This window comes from Ipomoea triloba, chromosome 14 (assembly GCF_003576645.1).
Source record: "Ipomoea triloba cultivar NCNSP0323 chromosome 14, ASM357664v1".
In the NCBI taxonomy this organism is placed as follows: Eukaryota; Viridiplantae; Streptophyta; class Magnoliopsida; order Solanales; family Convolvulaceae; genus Ipomoea; species Ipomoea triloba.
Window position 1 is genome coordinate 12,382,918 of NC_044929.1, and position 20,057 is coordinate 12,402,974.

The window sequence follows — 20,057 nt, forward strand, 5'->3', positions numbered from 1 at the left end:
AATAGAAAAATAATACTATTTTTCGTTGAAATAATTGAAATATATATTATAATTTAAAGATAAATGGTTTCAAATATTGACCAAATTTAATTTAAGTTGATTTACACTCTACAAAGATCAAAATAGAGTTGTTGACCTCCGTGCTATAAGACTATAAGAGCATTGGAGTTTCAACGAATTATAATGGATGATTGTTTTGGTGTTTCTTATATAAGGAAGGTGCAAATCCTCATGAACTAGCTACTAGGTGTACTGTTCCTTTCTTTTGATTAAAAAAATACTTATTATTTTTAAGTAATTAAATATTAGACATTATATTAGGTATTACATTTAACAAAATATAAATGAAGTTTAAATGGAATATTACACTTTTATGAATTAGAAACGCATAGCTAATGCTAGTTAGAATAGTAGATTAGAAATGTGAGTTGGAGTTATACTCCATATATAGTTTGTTTAACATTATAATTTCATGGTTAATACAACACTTTCTCAGTTTCTGCCTCCCCAAATAAAGCCTAATTCTAATATCAAAAGCATGATGCATGCTATAACGTTTTCGGTACATATATTTATTTAAATTAATTAACATGTAATAAAGAGATTTAATTTATCACCAAGCTGAGTCAAATTCTAAACTCAAGCATATGTCATATGATGATAATTCTAATATATTTGTTAATCATTATTCCATTGACCATAGTCCATACATTTGTGTGAACTATAAATAAAAAGTATATATTTTTAAATTTTAATATACTAAAAATACATTATTTAATTTGTATAAAGCACATTATTTGAATTGAAAGTACATAATTTTTTATATATTATCAAATAATGTACATTCAGTTCACAAATAATATATTTTTAATATATTAAAAATGTATATTTCATTCATCACAGTTATATATATAGACCATAGTCCACACAATAATTTGCCTTTGTTTGTGCAATAGGCTCTATTAAGAGAAAAACTAAACCCATAACTTTCTAGTAAAGAGCCATTCTCTACCCACTTTGCCTCTTTCGAAATTTATTGAAATATTTTTATCTCTTGAATTAATAAATATTCCGTAATAGATCAGATTTGACATTTTATTTAACTTACTTTTTTGTTGCCATAAGTTTTAAGCAATATATTCAAACCATTTTTCCAAACCATGGAACAATTATTCGCGAACCATGCTGCAGAACAACTAGTGCACCGTGCACGTACATATTATCGACAATCAATATACACAACTTTCATCATTTAATAACAATATACACAAATGACATCCATATATAACAAGGTAGAAAAATTTTATTTCAATATATATAGCTTAGGATCGAAGTATTTATTACATTATTTTGCATCTCCTGCGGGCATGTGTATATATATGATTATTGTAATCTGATCCCCACGTTTTGCACTAGTAAGCGTGACAGATCGAATTTTTGTTTCATTTTAGATTTAAGGCACGAATTGAAGGTCGTCATAATACTTTGTGATCCATCCCTCAATGATCTTAAGCGATTTATTGCGCTGCTTCACCAACCATTCTGGATCTGTTTTGCGAGCCTTAAGTACATCCGACGCATGTGCTCCTGTAAATCAATATAATTAAACAAAATGCTTGTTTTAGCTAATAACATAACCTGCAACTTGTGCATCTATCTATCCTGTTTGGGGCATTTTTCAGAGGGTTTTGACTTTTGAGGGGAATTGGATGATGAGGGAAACTCGCATCTACTATTTGAGTGTGTGTACGGGATAATAAACCTGACCTTGTGAGGCAAAAATCCACAAGGTGGCCGAGGTAAATCAGTTTTGGCTGTACATAGTTTACTAACTCGATCAAACCATAATGGCCAATAGATTGTTCCTATTAAAAACGAGTTTGGAACCTCGTGATTACCAAATCAACAATCTAACCAAGTTTCTTTGAAAGTTTTGTTTACTTGGAGGAGAGACAAAAAGAAGAACTAGGTCCAACTACAAAGACGTGGATTTTCCTCAGGTTTCAAGGAAAAAAAAAAGGCTAGTTGGCGCTATTGAACGTATAATATATAAACATAAATGTGCAATATAATCCAATTATCAGCTTAGACTTTTTAGTTGAGATGGAACACATGTTTCAATTTGGTAAAAAGAAACTATGGTCGGCCTGCACACTTGGGGCACGTTGAACAAATAATAATATATAAACATAAATTTGTAATCTAACTATCAGTTTAGCCTTTTAATTGAGATAGAGCACAGCATCAATTGGTGCTACATCTTCATCAAGTGCTCAGTGAGCGCGTTGCGTGGTCACCATTAATTTTTAAAAAGATTTAATCTAAAATTCACTTTGCTATTGGCATAGGGGATGCTCTTATCGTATCAAGGTTACATACGAGGTTTTGGATTACCTTTCTTTGTAACAATGGCTACTATACTGTGTGATATGTCTTCCAGAATCCTACAATTGAATTGTAAAACAAATGTGATTAAGAACAAGTATTTTTACTACCCTCTACTTAGATAAGAAAGAATATCAATCATAGTACCCTCCAGTACTCCAAGGATCTCTCAAACCACTAGTGAAGATAATGTTACTTCCAAATCTTTTCAGCACAAGCTTCATGTCCTATATATATAGTCGTTGAGTATAAATATATAAAATAATAAATGTATAATCGTATTATCAGCTTAAAATATGAAATATGTTCTTCAATTCAATTTGATATCAATAATACACAAACTCACGTGAACTCCAAAATAATCGTTCATCCAATAGGGTCTTGGAGGCAAACCATATAAGCTCTCGCAATTTTTTATGTAACTTTCCAAATGAAATGGAGGTGGTGGGAACGAAGTATCAACGCCAAAGTAATTGAATTTGAATACCAAATCGCTGCAACTCTGGAGTTGATAAACACACCATTACGAAGATTACTTTTTGTTATGAGATGATGAATTTATAAAAAATATTGATGATATATATACATATATATAGAATCATAATTACGTACGAACCACCCTTAACCTACTAACTATTAAAGGATTGCATCGCAACTACTACGTGATTGCATTGCAACGGCTCCCAGACATGTCTCGAGGGCCTTTACGGCGCAATTGTATCCGGTGTGGTGCAATCATATCGAGGACCTTTAAGGCGCAATTGTATTCGGTGTGGTGCAATCATATAGTAAGTGTGGTGCAATCTTTCACTAGTTTGCACGTTGGCATGTTAAGGTCACTTTGCACCTGACTATATATATATATATATATTTCTTCGTATGTTTACTATTCATTGATTAACTGAATTTTTTTAATATGAATGTCATGAAAAACTACAATATGGTTATTATTATTATTATTATTATTATTATTATTATTATTATTATTATTATTATTATTATTATTATTATTATTATTATTATTATTATTATTATTATTATTATTATTACATACCGTATGCTGAGACAATAGTTATTATTATTATTATTTAACGTAACCAATATTGTAGTCTAGTTGTTGCATGTTGTTGTTGTTATTATAATTATTATTATTATTATTATTATTATTATTTATTTCTAAGTATTGTGGTGGTAGTAGTTGTTGTTATTATTATTATGATTATGATTATGATTAGTATTATTATTATTATTATTATCATTATTTATTAAACAAATTAATGGTGTTTGTATCTCTAATTAATTATATAAAGTAGTAAAGAAGGTAATGCTATTGCCTTCTTCTTAACTTGTGAAAACAATGCAATTAATTGTCTTTCTTTGTAGCTTCTACAGTCAAAGCAAAAGGAAAATAAAAGAAGGTATTCCCATTACCTTCTTTTCAAACAGGGTTTTGAAAAGAAAGTAATAGGATTGGTACTTTACATATATATGTCTAGGATTTTTAATTGAAACATTTTTGTCCAAATGATGTCAAATCTACTTATTTAAAGCAATGGTCTAGATGAAGGGAGTACCTGCCAACCCAAACCTAAGTCTGTATCATCTTCATTTTGTAGCTGTTTGCTCTCATTTAGATAACAAGAGCTTTCGCCTTCGAAGGCCACGATGCCAGAAAATATCTGACCCAGAACATCAATTCCTTTTGAACCCCCATCGATGGCACGACATATTACATCAGTTGGTGGCATGTCAAATGTAGCAGATTGATAATACATATGCTTTAAATACGTCACAATTTCAGACACGTTATTTAATTTCCTAATAATGAAGAAAACATATTTTTTAAATTTTAATCATTTCAATTTAAAGAAATTAAAAATAAATAACTTGTATATATAGATTGCACTTATTAACCAAAAAAAAAGTATAGCTTGCACTTACCTACAAGTCTTGAATTTTTGACTTAAACTTGAAAGGCCATCAGGCTTTGAAGCCACTTTATGAATTTCATCCCATGACGCCTTAATCGTTTCACTGCAACTTTGGCTGGATTCCTGCATAATATAATGTACGTAATTAGCATTCGTAATTCCATATAATTATTAATTAGAGTTCACAGAACAACACAGACAACATTAATTAAACACGTAGGGTTTAATTTGTACTTGGAAATCGTCGAAAACAGTTCGATAGAATGCATCTTGTGGGATATTGTCGTCCAACAAAAGAAATTGTGCTGATGATGCCAAGGCGCCCACAGCGATATGTGGATACTTCAGTCGAAACCAAGTTGTCAGCACTGAAACCAAATTTATATATTATATGTACAGCCATGGAATATGTATGCATGTATAAACCATTAATTAATTAGCTCACTTGCTCCATATGATGCTCCAACAACGATGATAGGAGAATATGTTGCTGATAATTCCTTTTTGAGGTAGAGCAGCAATTCTGCATAATCTGCTAGAGCTTGAGCTGAGTTAAAGTAACCCCGGAGAGTTTCATTCTTGAGTGCTTCTCTTTGTGATACGGAAGGAACTGATTTCCCATAGAATCTATGCTGAACCATACAAAGATTCATGTTAAAATATGTGTACGTAGCTAGGCAAAATCTCCTATGAGACGGTTTTACATATCCCCATCTGAGACCAAAATTTTCATGAATATTACACTTTTGCTTATAAGTATTACATTTTTCTTCGTAAATAACTCTTCAATTCTTAATATTATATTTTGATTTAAATTTATTACATTTTGCATCATATTTCTAATAAGTAACTCTTCAACTCCTAAATATACCCCAAAATATTACCTTTTTTTCTTAATTGTATTACACTTTTCCTGCTAACAAACAATTTACCTTGATTAATATTATATTTTTCAACATAAGTATTATATTTATATTTTAACTCGACACATCTCATTAATAAAAATTTGTGAGACAATCTCACAAGCGACTCACCCATAGCGACAACATGACGATGAAGGTTGAACATAATTATATAATAATAAATGGACAATCTAACTATTTATTTAAATTGGAAAGTCTTAGGATCGAATCTCATCCCAAGCAAGGGTTGGAATAATTTGTTGAAATGGGTCTTGGGAAGACTAGGTGAACTTGGAACTAGGTGGAACCAAGTGGAGCCAGGCCAGGAACTGAGGTCTAGGTGGAACCAGGAATTAGGGTGTAGGTGGGATGAGGTGGGATCATGTGGAGCCCGGAACCAAGGTCTAGGTAGAACGAGGTGGAACCAAGTGGAGCCAGGAACAGGGACCGAGTGGAGCCAAGAACCAGGGTTTAGGTAGAACGAGGTGGAACCAAGTGGAGGGTGGGACTTGATGGAACCAAGTGGAGTCAGGAACATGGACTAGGTGGAATGAGGCGGAACCAAGTGGAGCCAAGAACTGGGGCCTAGGTGGGACTTGGTGGAACCAAGTGGAGCTAGGAACCGAGGTCTAAGTAGGACCAAGGTGGAACTAGGAATCGGAGTCTAGTTGAGACGAGGTGGAACCATGTGGAGCCACGAACCAGGGTCTAGAATAGCCAAGGTGGAACAAGGAGCCAAAAACAACAAATAATAATAATAAAATTATAATAATAATAATAATAATAATAATAATGCAAAAAAAACCCTAAAAAAAACATATTATTCTTGAATTTGGTATAGAATTATACCTCTATATAAATTATTAGAGCTTTGAAGCCAGGAGCATTGTCAGAGAGAAAACCGAGATAGGTTAAGGTGCCTTCAAGTGACATTTCATTTCCAAGATACACGAAAATGGGGGCGTTCTTATCTGCTCCTCCCCAGTATGTAGAATCGATCATATACCTCTGTGGGAATGTTGCAAAGCTTTGAGGTTGGAAGTTGAAATGGTCGAGTGTCTGGTTATAGTAAAACATTTGCAAGGCAGATGATGATATGGCATCATCGTCTTGTCCTAGGTTTCTTCTCGAACCGGGAAGATTATTGTTTGGTTTTGCCATGGCAAGAATTGAGAATACTAGAAGAAGTAGCCATTGAAATACTAAAACTGTACCAGCACCCATTACAGAATGCTTGAAAATACCCTGCTTTGATGAGGAGAATTAGTGTTCTAGCCATAAGTATATATATGTACAGGTACAAGACTTACTATGTAACAATACTGTGTACTATAGGACAACCTTCCCGGTTTTAAGTTTGAAAAAATTTTAAGTTAGTATAGTAATGAAAAAATTTTAGGTTTGACTTCTCTGGTGGTATGTTTATTGGCTTTTTTGGTTTAGGCGATCAACTATATACAATCTAGGCCGGTTTATCTCTTTGTCATTTCTTGTCGCCTAGAATTATAAAGCGGGTTTTACTCATAACACACCTTTTAAGTATAAAATGCAGACTTTCTAATAATTTTTTTTAAATGCTGTGTACTGCTGTCGACTGGAATACGTTATTTATCCTATGTTGTACGCAGAGTCGCGACCGAAAGCCGACACTCTTATCGCGGAATGCAAATTTCTTATGAGTAAAATTCAAGAGTTTGGAGTTAATTGGGTCATGTCTGTAGAGAAGAGAATCAATGTGCCGGTTACCTAGCTAACATGGGTTAAACCAATCAGTGGGGAACTTTAATCCTGAATCACCCGCAAGACGGGGTCATCAACATCCTTTCCAGAGACGCCATGAACGTCGCAACCAAAAGGATTCGCTACATTCTTTTCACTGGGGCTCGGCCCCTCTTGCGCACCAAAAAAAAAGTCCACCGATTTTACATTAATTTTTTTTTTTTGAAGGTAAAATAACATCTATTATTAAATCATATGGGTTTTATTACATTAAATAATCTATACTATATATAAAAACAATTTCCTCCTCCCAAATTTTCCCCCCAAAACTTAGGGGTATTTTGGTAAAATCATTTATTTTATTTATTTATTATTTTATTATTTTATTAATTATCCATCCTATAATATTATTATGGTAATATATGATAATGATAATATGATAATATGGTAATATTGTTAATATTAATGGGTGATGGGTGATTGGTGATATATAATTGATAATTGATAATATGGTATATGGTATTATTCTTAATATTAATATATTAATATATAATATATTAATAAATACGAATATTAATTAATTAATTGGTGATTATTTTAAAAAAGAATAATTAATTGGTGATTGGTGGTTAGTGATATCATTGATATGGTAATATTGTTATATATTAATATTAATATATATATATATATATATATATATATATATATATATATATATATATATATATATATATNATATATATTAATATTAATATTAATTAATTAATTGGTGATTGGTGATTAGTGATATGGTAATATTGTTATATATTAATATTTATATTTATATAGATTGATATTGATATTAATTAATTAATTGGTGATTGGTGATTAGTGATATGATAATCTATATCTATATCTATATATCTATATATATTTATATAATTGACATGTAATTAACTATATTAGAATGAAAAATTATATAATATTGTAGTAAAATTTTTACATGTCAATCATCTATATTTACATAAAATTAAATTTAATTATACTTTCCTTTTGAAAAATCTTCCATATTATGTTTATCCTCCATTATATAATGATGAGAAATGACTCTTCTCTCACAACGTACCAATATCTGTGCTCTCACTATTAATTAGAAATCTATAATCTGTAATTCTAAGAAGTCGAAGATCGAACTTTAACACGCGTAGAATTGTTATGGTATGCAGTATGATTTAATTTTTAGTTGATTCATTCTGCATGTTGGAGATCCTTATGGTGTAGTCTGCATTCCATAGAGTATTTTGTAGTACTGTGATTTAGTTTGATTTTAACAGCTCAATATGCTTTAATTTTTGCTGATAAGGTTTCAAGTAGCTAGGCCAATTTTGCCATGGGCGTATCACGTATGTAAAATTACAATTTTTAGAGTGATTGTAGTGAACAATCAAATGTTTTCTATAATTATATATTTTAATCACATTACTTTGATTGGCAATTTCTAATGGAAAAACATTGTATTGTAACTTTGTATTACAAGATTTTGAATGATAATACCTTATTTAATTATCCATCTTTTTAGTTGTACTGTGGAAAATAACTAGCAATCTACGGATGCTCATCTATATATTGTAGAATTTGCAATCTTGATCTTCCCCATTTACGGATGCTTATGTAATTTGGTAAAAATGGTGGTTACTATACTTGAATAAATCCTCAATTATTCATTCCAATTGTTCGTTTTACCATTCCAATTCTTCATTTTATAAAAAATTGTGCATTGGAAGCTAAACATGGGTCATTGTATCATTGATTGTTGATTCCAATTATTATTGATCTTTATCATTAATTGCACAATACTAATTCACACTTATTAGTTAAAAAATGGTGATTACTATACTTGAATAAATGAAATAATAATATTAAATTTTGTAGCCTCGATTTAAAATCTATTATGTTAATATAATAATAATAATAATAATAATAATAATAATAATATAATACTCTGTAGTAATAATAATCTAAAATTCTTAATATAATTTTCCTAATAATAATAATAATATAATAATAATCCATAACTCTTAATATAAGTTTGTAACTAAATTTTCCTATTAAATCTGTTTATAAAGGTAATTATAAATATAGAATTGAGAAATTCCTATGATATTTTATTTAATTGCTATTGTTCTTAATATATTTTATCTAAAAGGCTTCCTTCCTTTTTTATAACATTGTTCCATATGTTAATCCGTTTAATATGCTAATCTATATAGGTAATTACCATATACTATTCACCATCTAAATAATCCGTGGTAATTACACTATATTTAACATCTAAATTTATTATGGTCATTAAACATAGAGATTTCATTCTTACGATAATTTTATATATTTTTACTTCAGATAATGTCAATTACCCGTGCATTTCATTTGATTACTTTTGAATAAAATCTTAAAAATTATGACAACTAATGAATTAATATTGTTGTTCGTAATATAAATTTTATCAATATCAGTTAACGAAATTGATAATACACATATTACATCCATAATTAGAGTAGATTAACAAAATTATGATAATTATTTCAATTCACGTATTATTATGCTAATTCACATATTATTACGTCCATACAATTATGTAAATTATTTCAATTCACAGATTATTACACATATAAAATTATGCTAATGGTTACTTTGGAATAAAATCTTAATAATTATGGTCATTGAGAAATTAGTTCAAACATTATACTTTTATTAAACGGTTTTTTATACTTGCCGTAATTTTATCTAATCAATTAAAGAAATTAATGGTACACATATTACGGACATAATTAAAGAAAATTAAACATACACATATATATTACGGATAAAATTAAAGAAAATTAAACATACACATATTACGTCCATAATTAAACGAAATTAAAATATACATTATTTTTTAATTATAATATATACTCCTTAATTACCATACTTATTCATAATACATGGACGTCATAATTAGCATAATGTTAATCTATACTATATATAAAAACATAAGAATAGTAAAGGCATATTTTAAATTTTAAACAATAGTAAAGGTAAATTAAAAATAGAATGAAAATATTTCAATAATAATATTCTACATCATTAATTAAAAATAGAACAGAAATTAGGTAAAAATACCAGTGGATCTATTATTCTAATTGACTAATTAACTGAAAATAAAAAAAAATCGACTAAAAATGAATATGATGTTACTAATTGATTGAATATATAAAAGGAAATGAATATTAATAATTGACTGTAAATAAAAAAAATATCCATAATTAATTAAAATGAAAAATGAAATGGTCATATCATTGTAATTTAATTAAAAAAGGAAAACATTCTACATCATAAATAATAAAGGCATATTATAAACAATATTAAAGATAAATTAAAAAAGGAACGGAAATTAAAAATGAAACGGAAATATTTCAATAATAATATTCTACATCATCAATTAAAAATGGAACGAAAATTAGGTAAATATTACTACGTAATTCTTTTCATTTTTCCTAGATATGGTTGCCTGATATTAATTTACACATAACAATCGGCACTAATAATTAAATAAAAAATAAAAAATTAGAAGAACTGCCGGAGACGTCTGTTTTTTTTTAAATTTTATTATTATTATTATTATTTAATTATTTTAATTAAAATTATTTAAAAAGTTTATTTTAAAATTAGTAACCACCATGTCATCACAATTGTAGGTAAACAGGTCAATTTGGACTCTTTTTTTTTTTTTGAAAACATGTCAATTTGTACTTAATTGCATGAGTTTATATAGTTCAGGAATCCAATTGCATTCTTTTTGAGTTCGATGGCCTAATTGCAGTTTTGTGTGTAGTTCAGTGATTTATTTGACCATTATTCCGAGAAAAATGATATTACTAATTGATTTAAAATATAAAAATATCGTAATCTATATTCTATATTATATATAAAAGTAAAATCCTCCTATTTCATTCCCGCCTAAACTTTTGTAGTCAATTAATGAAATATTTTATTGGTCAAATAATTAATAAAGATTATTTGTTAAGAAAATGTAAAATAGAAATTAACTAATATCTATAAATTGATAATATGTATACTCACGTATCAACACTATTAATAAAAGTAAAATCATTTATCGGGAAAAGAAAATGATATTACTAATTGACTGGAAATTATTTAAAAACTTTAATAGTTAATTATACTTTCCTTTTGAAAACTCTAAGTTATTTAAACTTTAAAAAAATTAATTGAACATGGGTTGTTAGATTTTTATAATAATCAAAATTAATTCATTCAAATATGGAGGAGGAAGATAAAACTAAATGCAATATGGGAAAAATGAATATACTTAAAGTATAAAAGTATAATTACACATATATTAGTGTAATTGACTAATAATAATTGCCTAATAATTATTATGATAATTAAGTTAAGCATTGGTCGTTGAATTTATTTTTATAATAATTACAATTAATTTATTTCTCATTTTCTCATATTTATTTTAGTAATAATATAATTATATAAGTCATAATATAATTATATAAGTCATATTACTTATAGATCTTTTTAAGATAATTTTAGACAAACAAGTCATATATTATTCAATTAATTGAGTAATATTTTTGTACTAATCGTATAATCAAATAAATGTACTCGTTCAATATTACAATTTTTTATAATTTCATCTTTATTTTTATTATCTCAATATATAATAAAAAAAATTTATCCATGCCCGGGTTATTGGACAATTATTTGTTCTAATTCAAAGGAAAACATCAGAAAACATAATCGATCCAATCAATTTCATCAATTGCGCTATATAATATTCGATGTTATAATATATATAATTTTATATTGATTCAAATATTCTTTAAATATTATAACAAATTCATTCCGTGCAACGCACGGGCGAAAATACTAGTTTTAATAAAAGAATTTTTGTACTATTAAACCTCAACGGTCATAACTGAATATTTATGAATGACTAATCTCTCTGACTTTGAAGCTTAGCCATTAAGTCTGTTGGTTAATTTCAAGGAATTGCTATTAATTAAAGTAATATGTAATTATATAAAACTTGACAATGTCCATAGACAATAGCAAACAATGTGTCGAAGTTAACGGTTTATTATTTTTAGTTATGTCATGGAAATTCAAGAGTAAACTGTTCCACTGCATGCATCTGGACAATCTAATTATTGATAACTACAAATTTTCAAGTTTAATTTTCTCTGAGAGTGGTCTATTGGTCTTTTTAATTTGAACCGGTCAGTTATGGACAATATAAGTTGGTTTACCTACATGTGATCCTATATCAGTTAGGGTCACAACTCACAAGACGAGATTTATCTAATACACATCACCCTTAGAAAATTTCATATTTCGCTGGTCACCCAAAATACAAATTTTAAAAAATTCTAATTTCAATAGAAATTTCAAAAGAATTTTAGGGATGTTGATGGTGATATGATGAGTAATAAGCTGTACTATTATTTACCAAAAAAAAAAAAAAGCTGTACTATTTGTAGGGTGCATTTATTGGTCAAATTGGGGTTAGAATTGCTTTATTTGTGCTTTAAATATTGGAATAAGGTTCAAATTTGCCACTGAATGTAACCTCAAAGTGCAATTAGGCCACTAAAGTAAAAGAAAAAGTACAATTAGGTCACTGAACACTCCAAATGTATGCAATTTCACCTGATAGTAGGTTACCATCCATTTCTTCATGTTACCTGCTTAAGTGGACAGTGTGTTGGCATTTTAAAAAAAAAATTAAAAAATGGTGGCCACCCGGCCGCCCCCTTCCCCGAAAAAATAATATTAATAATACCCTTGCCACAAAAACCTGTGGATGAATCAAATTTAATTAATTAATTTATAATTATTATTGATCGCCACCTGCTCCCCCTCACCGTCAACGTCGTTGCTGCTTCGCTTGGTGAACCTGAGTCACCGGCCAAACACCATTAGTAGCTAGAGATTAGGGGTTGGCAATACGGTCCGGATTATCCGAACCGAACCATACCGAACTGAACGATTTAGTAAAAATCGAACAGTTCGAGATTCTTGTAAATCGAACAGTTCGGTCATTAACCGAACCGAATCGAAGGTTTAGTAAAAACCAAACCGAACCGAATTCGTTTTAATAATAATAATAATAATAACAATAACAATAATAATAAAAAATAATAATAATAAATTAAAGAAGTAAATCTAAGTCTCTTGATGCCTACTCCATCGTTAAGTTCATATCCTCATTATATTGGTATCTCTATTAAATTCTTTATCTGATTTCTTTATAGTTTATTTTCTACTTTGCACTTTTGTTGTTTGTTGCAATTGTTCTTTACCTCACAATTAGTATTTAGTAGTATGTTTGAACTTTGAATTGCTATTTTGTTATATAATGTTTAGATTTTGGATATATATATATATATATATATATATATTATTTGATTATGTGAATATGTATTGTTTGGTAGTATGTCCGGAAAATAGGAAAATGTTGAATTTTAGGATCTTAAACCGAACCGAATACCGAATCGAATTAAATCTGAACCGAAATCGAACTGAACTCTAATGTTAAACCGAATGGTTTAATTTTCCTAAAACTGAAACAAAAAACCAAACCGAAGTCCGAAACGCCCACCCCTACTAGATCACCGCTACTATGCGTTGTAGGAAGAACTGATAAATTCGGCGATGGAGGACGAGGATACAACAGTAGCACACGGTTGTTCAACGTAGGCGGCGGCCACCTCGACGTTTTTTTTTTTTAATTTTAAAATTTTTAATTTATACTTTTAAAGTTTATTTTTAAAAATTATTTTAAAATGCCAACTTACCGTCCATAGGTAATAACCTGATGAAATGGATGTTAACCTGCTATCAGGTGAAATTGCATATATTTGGAGTGTTCAGTGGCCTAATTACACTTTTTTTATTTGTTCAGTGACCTAATTGCACTTTCAGGTTACGCTCAGTTGCTAATTTCAATCTTATGCCTTAAATATTCAAATATGTGATAAAGTTTGTTGGAGAACTACTTTTGGTCATTTTTATGTTTTGAATGTAAAAAGGGTTAATTCAAGGGTAAATTGGAATAAAGCTAGAGCAAAAATAAGATCGAAGTCAATTCTTTGCTATTACGAGCCACATTATGCTTGTAATAGGGCTCGTGACACTCAAGTTCAAAAAGTTTATATGTGTTGTTACGAGCCTCATTACGCTCGTGACATGGTTCATAATGGGAAGCAATTAAAAGAATGTTCTGCTACCACGAGCAAGTATCACCCGCATAACAATGTGTCGTAATAAAGGCATCCTCAAGGCATCTCTATTGCTATGAGAGAGAGTTCTGTGCAGAGAGTTTTGTTGTTATAAGGCACATTACGCTCATTAGGGGTCTCAAAATATTAGGTAAAGTGGTGATAGTGAAAAAAAAGGGCAAAAATGTCGTTCTGCTGATGATTGAGGCTATGACACACTTGTATGATATGTAAAATTCTAAACACTTATGTTTTGAATTCACTAGAATCCAAGCAAACTAAGATTAAGGAATGTAAATAAAATTAATATTTTTGGGTTTTGATATAAAGGAATGCAAATTAAATATGGATTAAACTATATGAATAAAGATGGGTCCAGATTAGGAGTATTGCTTTCTTGATGCTCTAACAATCTCAGAATTAGGAGAAAACAATTCACCAATGAAATTATGGCAATGCACTTAAGAATTCAAGTCTAAGCTAGGATAGTAATTAATAAACAAGAATTAGAGTAGAATTGTCCCACTTTCGTGATGTATCAATCCTAACCCTTGAAATACAAAAGCATTATTAGCTCCAAATTACCCTGATTTTCATAGAATAAAACTTGGGTTTGAAATTGGTTAGGCTTGAGTCTTTTATCCAACTTTCATTGAGATAAAAGCATCTCCAAAACAAGCTAATAATTTCTGCGCATTAATCATCAACAAGAAGAATTTATAATCCAATTCAAAAAATGGTTATGCCACAATAATACTAGGACCAAAAGTATATGTTTTAATAAGAAAGGACTAAAAGTAGATTGTCACCTATAAATCTAGGAACAAAAATGGAATTAACTCTTAAAATTATTTTTCACAAATAGGCTATGTCATTTTGAAAGCACCAAAATTGATGTGATGAGGTTAGCCTAATCCTACCCGAAGGCCGAAGCAATGAGTGGCACATCATTAATTATGGTTACACAAAGCTATGAGAAGTTCCTATATTTAAAATGAAATAAATGTTCGAGTTGTGGAGATAGCTCAGTTGGGAGAGCGTCAGACTGAAGATCTGAAGGTCACGTGTTCGATCCACGTTCACCGCAATTTAATTTCATATACTTTTCAATGTAAATCATATACTTACTCCATTTGAGCCAATATGCTTTAATAGATGAAATAGTCAAGTTCTCCGTTGTCGTCCAGCGGTTAGGATATCTGGCTTTCACCCAGGAGACCCGGGTTCGATTCCCGGCAACGGAAGAAAATTTTGTGAAAACCGCATCTTTCAGTTTCTATTCGTTTTTTGAATAAATATGAGCCAACCCGTCATCCACTGAATTACTGCAAAAATGGCCCAAAAGTAGTTGTTTTGATTGATTATACTGTATTGGCATGCATATTAAAAAAAAAAAAAAAAGTATAGCACAAGCAAACATAATGTTTCGGTGTTTCCTTTGAAAGGCAGTTGTTATGCCATAGGAACCGGATCCTACTTGCAGGGTGGACCCAGGTCCATATGTTCACAATTTTAGAAGTGTATGGTAAGAATTTTGAACTCTATATTTATAATTTTTGAATTCTATATTCACAATTACAGAACTCGATGTTCACAATTTCAGAATTTTACATTCAAAATTTCAGGCTATGTCATTTTGAAAGCACCAAAAATGGAACCCTAGGGGAATGATTTATCCCCTTTATGCAATAATCACAAACCTAACATCAAGAATAACAATAGAACCCTAATCTAAACCCAAAAGCTAACTACTCACGCATCATAAAGGAGAAGGTAAATAAGGAATAGAGAAATCTTTACTATTAAAGAAGGAGAAATTTTGGTAGAAATCCACTCTAATCCGCAATCCAAGCTTGAAATCTAAGCAAACTATGCAAAACTATGCTAATCTATGCTAGGGAAATCTAAAGAGAAGAGGAAAAATAAGTCAAAACAAGCTAGGGTTCGGAATCTCCAAATTGCAGAAAAAGACGCTGCATGCTTAAATAATAGACAGCGCATGCCTCACGACCTACCTCCCGACTGTGAGGAGGTCGCGATCACGTGGTGCACTCTAGTGGCTTCACGGTCACTCACACGGCCGTGTGGGTAGCCGTGTGGCTGCTTATTCCTTTGCTTCTTGCCCGGTTCGTGCTCCGCTGCTCCTATCTTTCTTGGGTGGGTTCCTTAGCTTCCAAAATTGATCCAATAAGCTCCAAAAATACTTCCTTTGCTACTTGTTGTGGATAATTATACCTTTGAACAACACAACACACAAACGAGTCTCAATTTTCACTTAAATAAGGAGTGAATAGTACTCCATCTGTCCCATTTTACATGTCATGTTTACTATTCATTGGTCAAACCAACTCTTTCTTAATTTCTTATTTTCTTTAGTAATTTTTAATTATTTTTAAATTTAATTTTTTGTGTTTAATAGTACTTTTGATGTAGTTTCTAAATATATAAATTTTATATACTAATACTAAAATTAATATTATAAAAAATTGAATTAAAAATAACCTCAGTCAAGCCTCGTTAACCGAATCAGACAAACAAAATGGGACGGAGGTAGTAGTTCAGAGTCAGAGATATCACAAAATGGCGGCTAATTTGAGAATTTTTTATTTTCTTTTAGGGACTTTCTAGACTACTTTTGAAACACCTTTTATCCTTCTATTTTTCAACCTTCTTTAGATACAAATTTCTTATTAATTTCAAAGTTGCAGCATGTTGGATCGCGTTCACCCCCTCTTCGATGCCTGGGGCCAGAGGTGGGGAGATGAGAGCCAACCTGTTGTTGCAGTTGTTGTTGAGTTGATCCCGTAAGTCCCCTACGGACCTCATGGAGACAGTTTGCCAGCTTGCGGTCCCATTGAGGTCGTTTCCATTTGGGGAGATACGGGTGTTGCGTGAGTCAGGAGAGTTGGATCTCGGCCTTGCCATAGCTATGAGGTAGCACGCTCGATCTTGTATGTCGAGCTCTCAATGAAAGCACCAATGATAGAATAAATTATCCAGGTTGCCCGAATTACTTAATCCAATAATAATGATAAATAGCAAGCGGCAAAGATGAGACTGCTAAGGGAAAAGGACAAGAATGTTATCTTTAGGAATATTGTAATGCTTTTACAAATGGATTGAAGATGTCTTAACAAGACAATTGCAATTGAATATATATTAATTGATTCTCCAACTGCCTCTGCAAAAAGGGGGTTAGTTACAACAAACTTGGCCATGCCCAGTCTGTTTGACTGAGGCTGAGCCCGAAGCTTGGCCTTGGTGCTCGTGGCCAAGCCTGGAGCTCAGCCTTGGCGCCCGTGGTAGAGGCCCAAGTTGAGGCCGAGTACCAACTCAGCATTGGCAACCTGGGGTCGTGGCCTAGAGTGAGGTTGAGCACTAAGCTCGACCTTGGTGGCCTAGGGTCTAGTCATATATGTGCCCAATCTTGGCAGTCGTCGAGGCCATGCACGGGACTCGACTCTGAGTCCAACCGGACCCATCTTGCTCCACTCTATCGGGTCGGTTTATTTCGGGTCCATCTCTACTATTTCCATTAATTAGCTTGGGGAATAAGGCTATATAGTTATCTTGCTTGATCATTAGAGACTAGAGAGTAGTGACTATTCCATTTTCTACACTTTAAAAAATCCTTTGTTTTTTCTTTGAACTTATTTTAGATAACCTCAATGGCTGGATTTTAAACTCATTGTTTCTAGCTATAGATTATTGAAGGCTCGGTTCATTTTTGCAATACTGAGTTCTTATTGTTCTTAATTTCGCCAAACGAATGTAAGTATTTATCAATTTTTCGTGCTCAATTTCATGATTAATTTAGTATAATTGAGTAGTATGCAATACTTAATTTGCAAATTGGTTATTTGACATTTGAATTGTCAATCTATTATGATTTATGATTTAACCTAGTGGTGCTTAACAATCATTCGTTATGCCTTGTTGTTAAGGAGAATTTGATAATCTGATTGTAATATATAACCCGGCATGCCCAATACACCATGCCGGGTTCCCCAAATCAAAATGGTGTTGCTGAACGAAGAAATCAGACCCTTTTGGATATGGTGCGGAGTATGCTAAGCAACTCTACACTTCCAAAATCATTGTGGACTGAAGCACTTAAGACGGCAACGTATATATTGAACCGTGTTCCGACTAAGGTTATCCCCAAGACACCTTTTGAGCTTTTCAAAGGTTGGAAACCGAGTTTGCATCATATGCGTATTTGGGAATGTCCGTCTGAGGTGAGGATATATAACCCACGTGAAAAGAAACTTGACCCGAGGACTATTAGTGCTTTCTTTATTGGATATGCACAATCTTATAAGGGTTATATGTTATATTGTCCAAACACATACTACTAGGATAGTGGAATAAAAAAACACTAAATTTCTTGAAGATGACTTGATTAGTGGGAGAGATCAATTTAAGGACCTAGTTCCTTTCTTTGATCATATTGGCTCTCGCCCTTCTACGTCGTCTAACGGAGTTGTACTTATACGCAACGCACCTTCAGTCCCGCCTGCAGTTATATGACCCACCGTTGAGATTTCACAAGCTGTTGAGACTCAACCTTTGGAAGAAACAGTTCAGGACTTACAGCAACCTCCTGAACCAGATTTCGAACCAATGGTTGATCCAATTCAGGATTTACAACAAGTTCCTAAACTAATGCAGACTAAACCAATTCAAGAACTGCTCCCAGTTTCTGAAGAGGTAGTTGCGCCACAACCTTCTCAAGGTGTTGTTCCAACATTAAGACGGTCTACTCAGGTGAGGCGTTCAGCAGTACCTAGCTATTATGAATCGTATCTACAAGAATCTAACATTGGAGCAGAAAATGACCCTGACACATTTTCACAAGCCACGAATTGTGCACAATCTGATTTGTGGTTAGAAGCTATGAGAGATGAAATGAATTCCATGAAGAGTAATGGAGTTTGGGACCTTGTTGAGTTACCTAATGGGGCCAAGTCTATTGGCTGTAAATGGGTTTCCAAAACCAAAAGAGACTCATTAGGTAACATTGAAAGATACAAGGCCAGACTCGTTGCTAAGAGATTTACTCAGAAAGAAGGAATCGATTACAAGGAGACCTTTTCTCGTGTATCAAAAAATGATTCTCTTCGAGTAATTCTGGCTTTAGTTGCACACTTTAATTTTGAGTTGCAAGAAATGGATGTGAAAATTGCTTTTCTAAATGGTGATCTAGAACTGAAGGTTTCTCTTCTAGGGGTGGTGAGAATTTGGTGTGTAGGCTTAAGAGATCCATATATGGCTTGAAACAAGCTTCTTACTAATGGTATATTAAGTTTGACTGAGTCATTTCTTCATTTGGTTTTGTTGAAAGTATCTTAGACGATCAATGTATATACCAAAAGGTCAGTGAGAGTAAAATATGTTTCTTTGTGTTATATGTGGATGACATCTTGCTTGCTGCAAATGATGTGGGGATGCTTCGCGACGTGAAACAATTCCTTTCCAAAAATTTTGATATTAAGGATATGGGTGATGCGTCTTTTGTCATTGGCATAAAGATTCATAGGGATAGGTCCCGAAGCATTCTAAGTCTATTGTAGGAAACATATATTAACAAAGTTTTGGAGAGATTTCGGATGCAAATTTACACCGAATATTTCTCCCATATCAAAAGGGGATAAGTTTAGTTTGAATCAATGTCCTAATAAAAACAATTTGGAGGAGTGTATGAAGGATATTCCATATGTTGAAGCGGTTGGATGCCTTTGGTATATTCAACTTTGTACAAAGACCAGACATTGCCTTTGCTGTCGGCATGTTGGAGTGCTACCTGCAAAATCCAGGGACCAATGGGAGCTGCAAATAGAGTTTTGAGGTATCTA

The 20,057-nt window shown here is 31.5% G+C and overlaps 1 protein-coding gene and 2 non-coding genes across 3 annotated transcripts; 2 read left to right on the top strand and 1 right to left on the bottom strand.

Annotated features, from left to right (window-relative positions):
- Window positions 1-1,453: 1,453 nt before the first annotated feature.
- LOC116003951 (lysosomal Pro-X carboxypeptidase-like) lies at window positions 1,454-6,442 on the bottom strand. The gene is made up of 9 exons (XM_031243894.1): window positions 6,068-6,442; window positions 4,762-4,948; window positions 4,551-4,684; window positions 4,327-4,439; window positions 3,960-4,203; window positions 2,732-2,887; window positions 2,533-2,612; window positions 2,395-2,444; window positions 1,454-1,587 (listed from the first exon to the last, which is right to left on the bottom strand). The coding sequence occupies exons 1-9, from the start codon at window positions 6,440-6,442 to the stop codon at window positions 1,454-1,456; spliced, it is 1,473 nt and encodes a 490-aa protein (XP_031099754.1).
- An 8,774-nt stretch (window positions 6,443-15,216) lies between these two features.
- Window positions 15,217-15,289, top strand: TRNAF-GAA. The gene has a single exon. It is a non-coding gene; the product is annotated as a tRNA-Phe (tRNA).
- Window positions 15,290-15,374: 85 nt separating this feature from the next.
- Window positions 15,375-15,446, top strand: TRNAE-UUC. The gene has a single exon. It is a non-coding gene; the product is annotated as a tRNA-Glu (tRNA).
- The last annotated feature ends 4,611 nt before the right edge of the window (window positions 15,447-20,057 follow it).

What these genes read in the sequence shown, in the direction of transcription:
- LOC116003951 (XM_031243894.1), bottom strand. Translation starts at nt 6,442, where the DNA reads ATGGGTGCTGGTACAGTTTTAGTATTTCAATGGCTACTTCTTCTAGTA. An exon ending in CTGTTTTCGACGATTTCCAA is followed by an intron (nt 4,440 to 4,550) that starts GTACAAATTAAA and finishes TATATTATGCAG; the next exon opens with GAATCCAGCCAAAGTTGCAG. An exon ending in ACGATTATTTTGGAGTTCAC is followed by an intron (nt 2,613 to 2,731) that starts GTGAGTTTGTGT and finishes CTATATATATAG; the next exon opens with GACATGAAGCTTGTGCTGAA.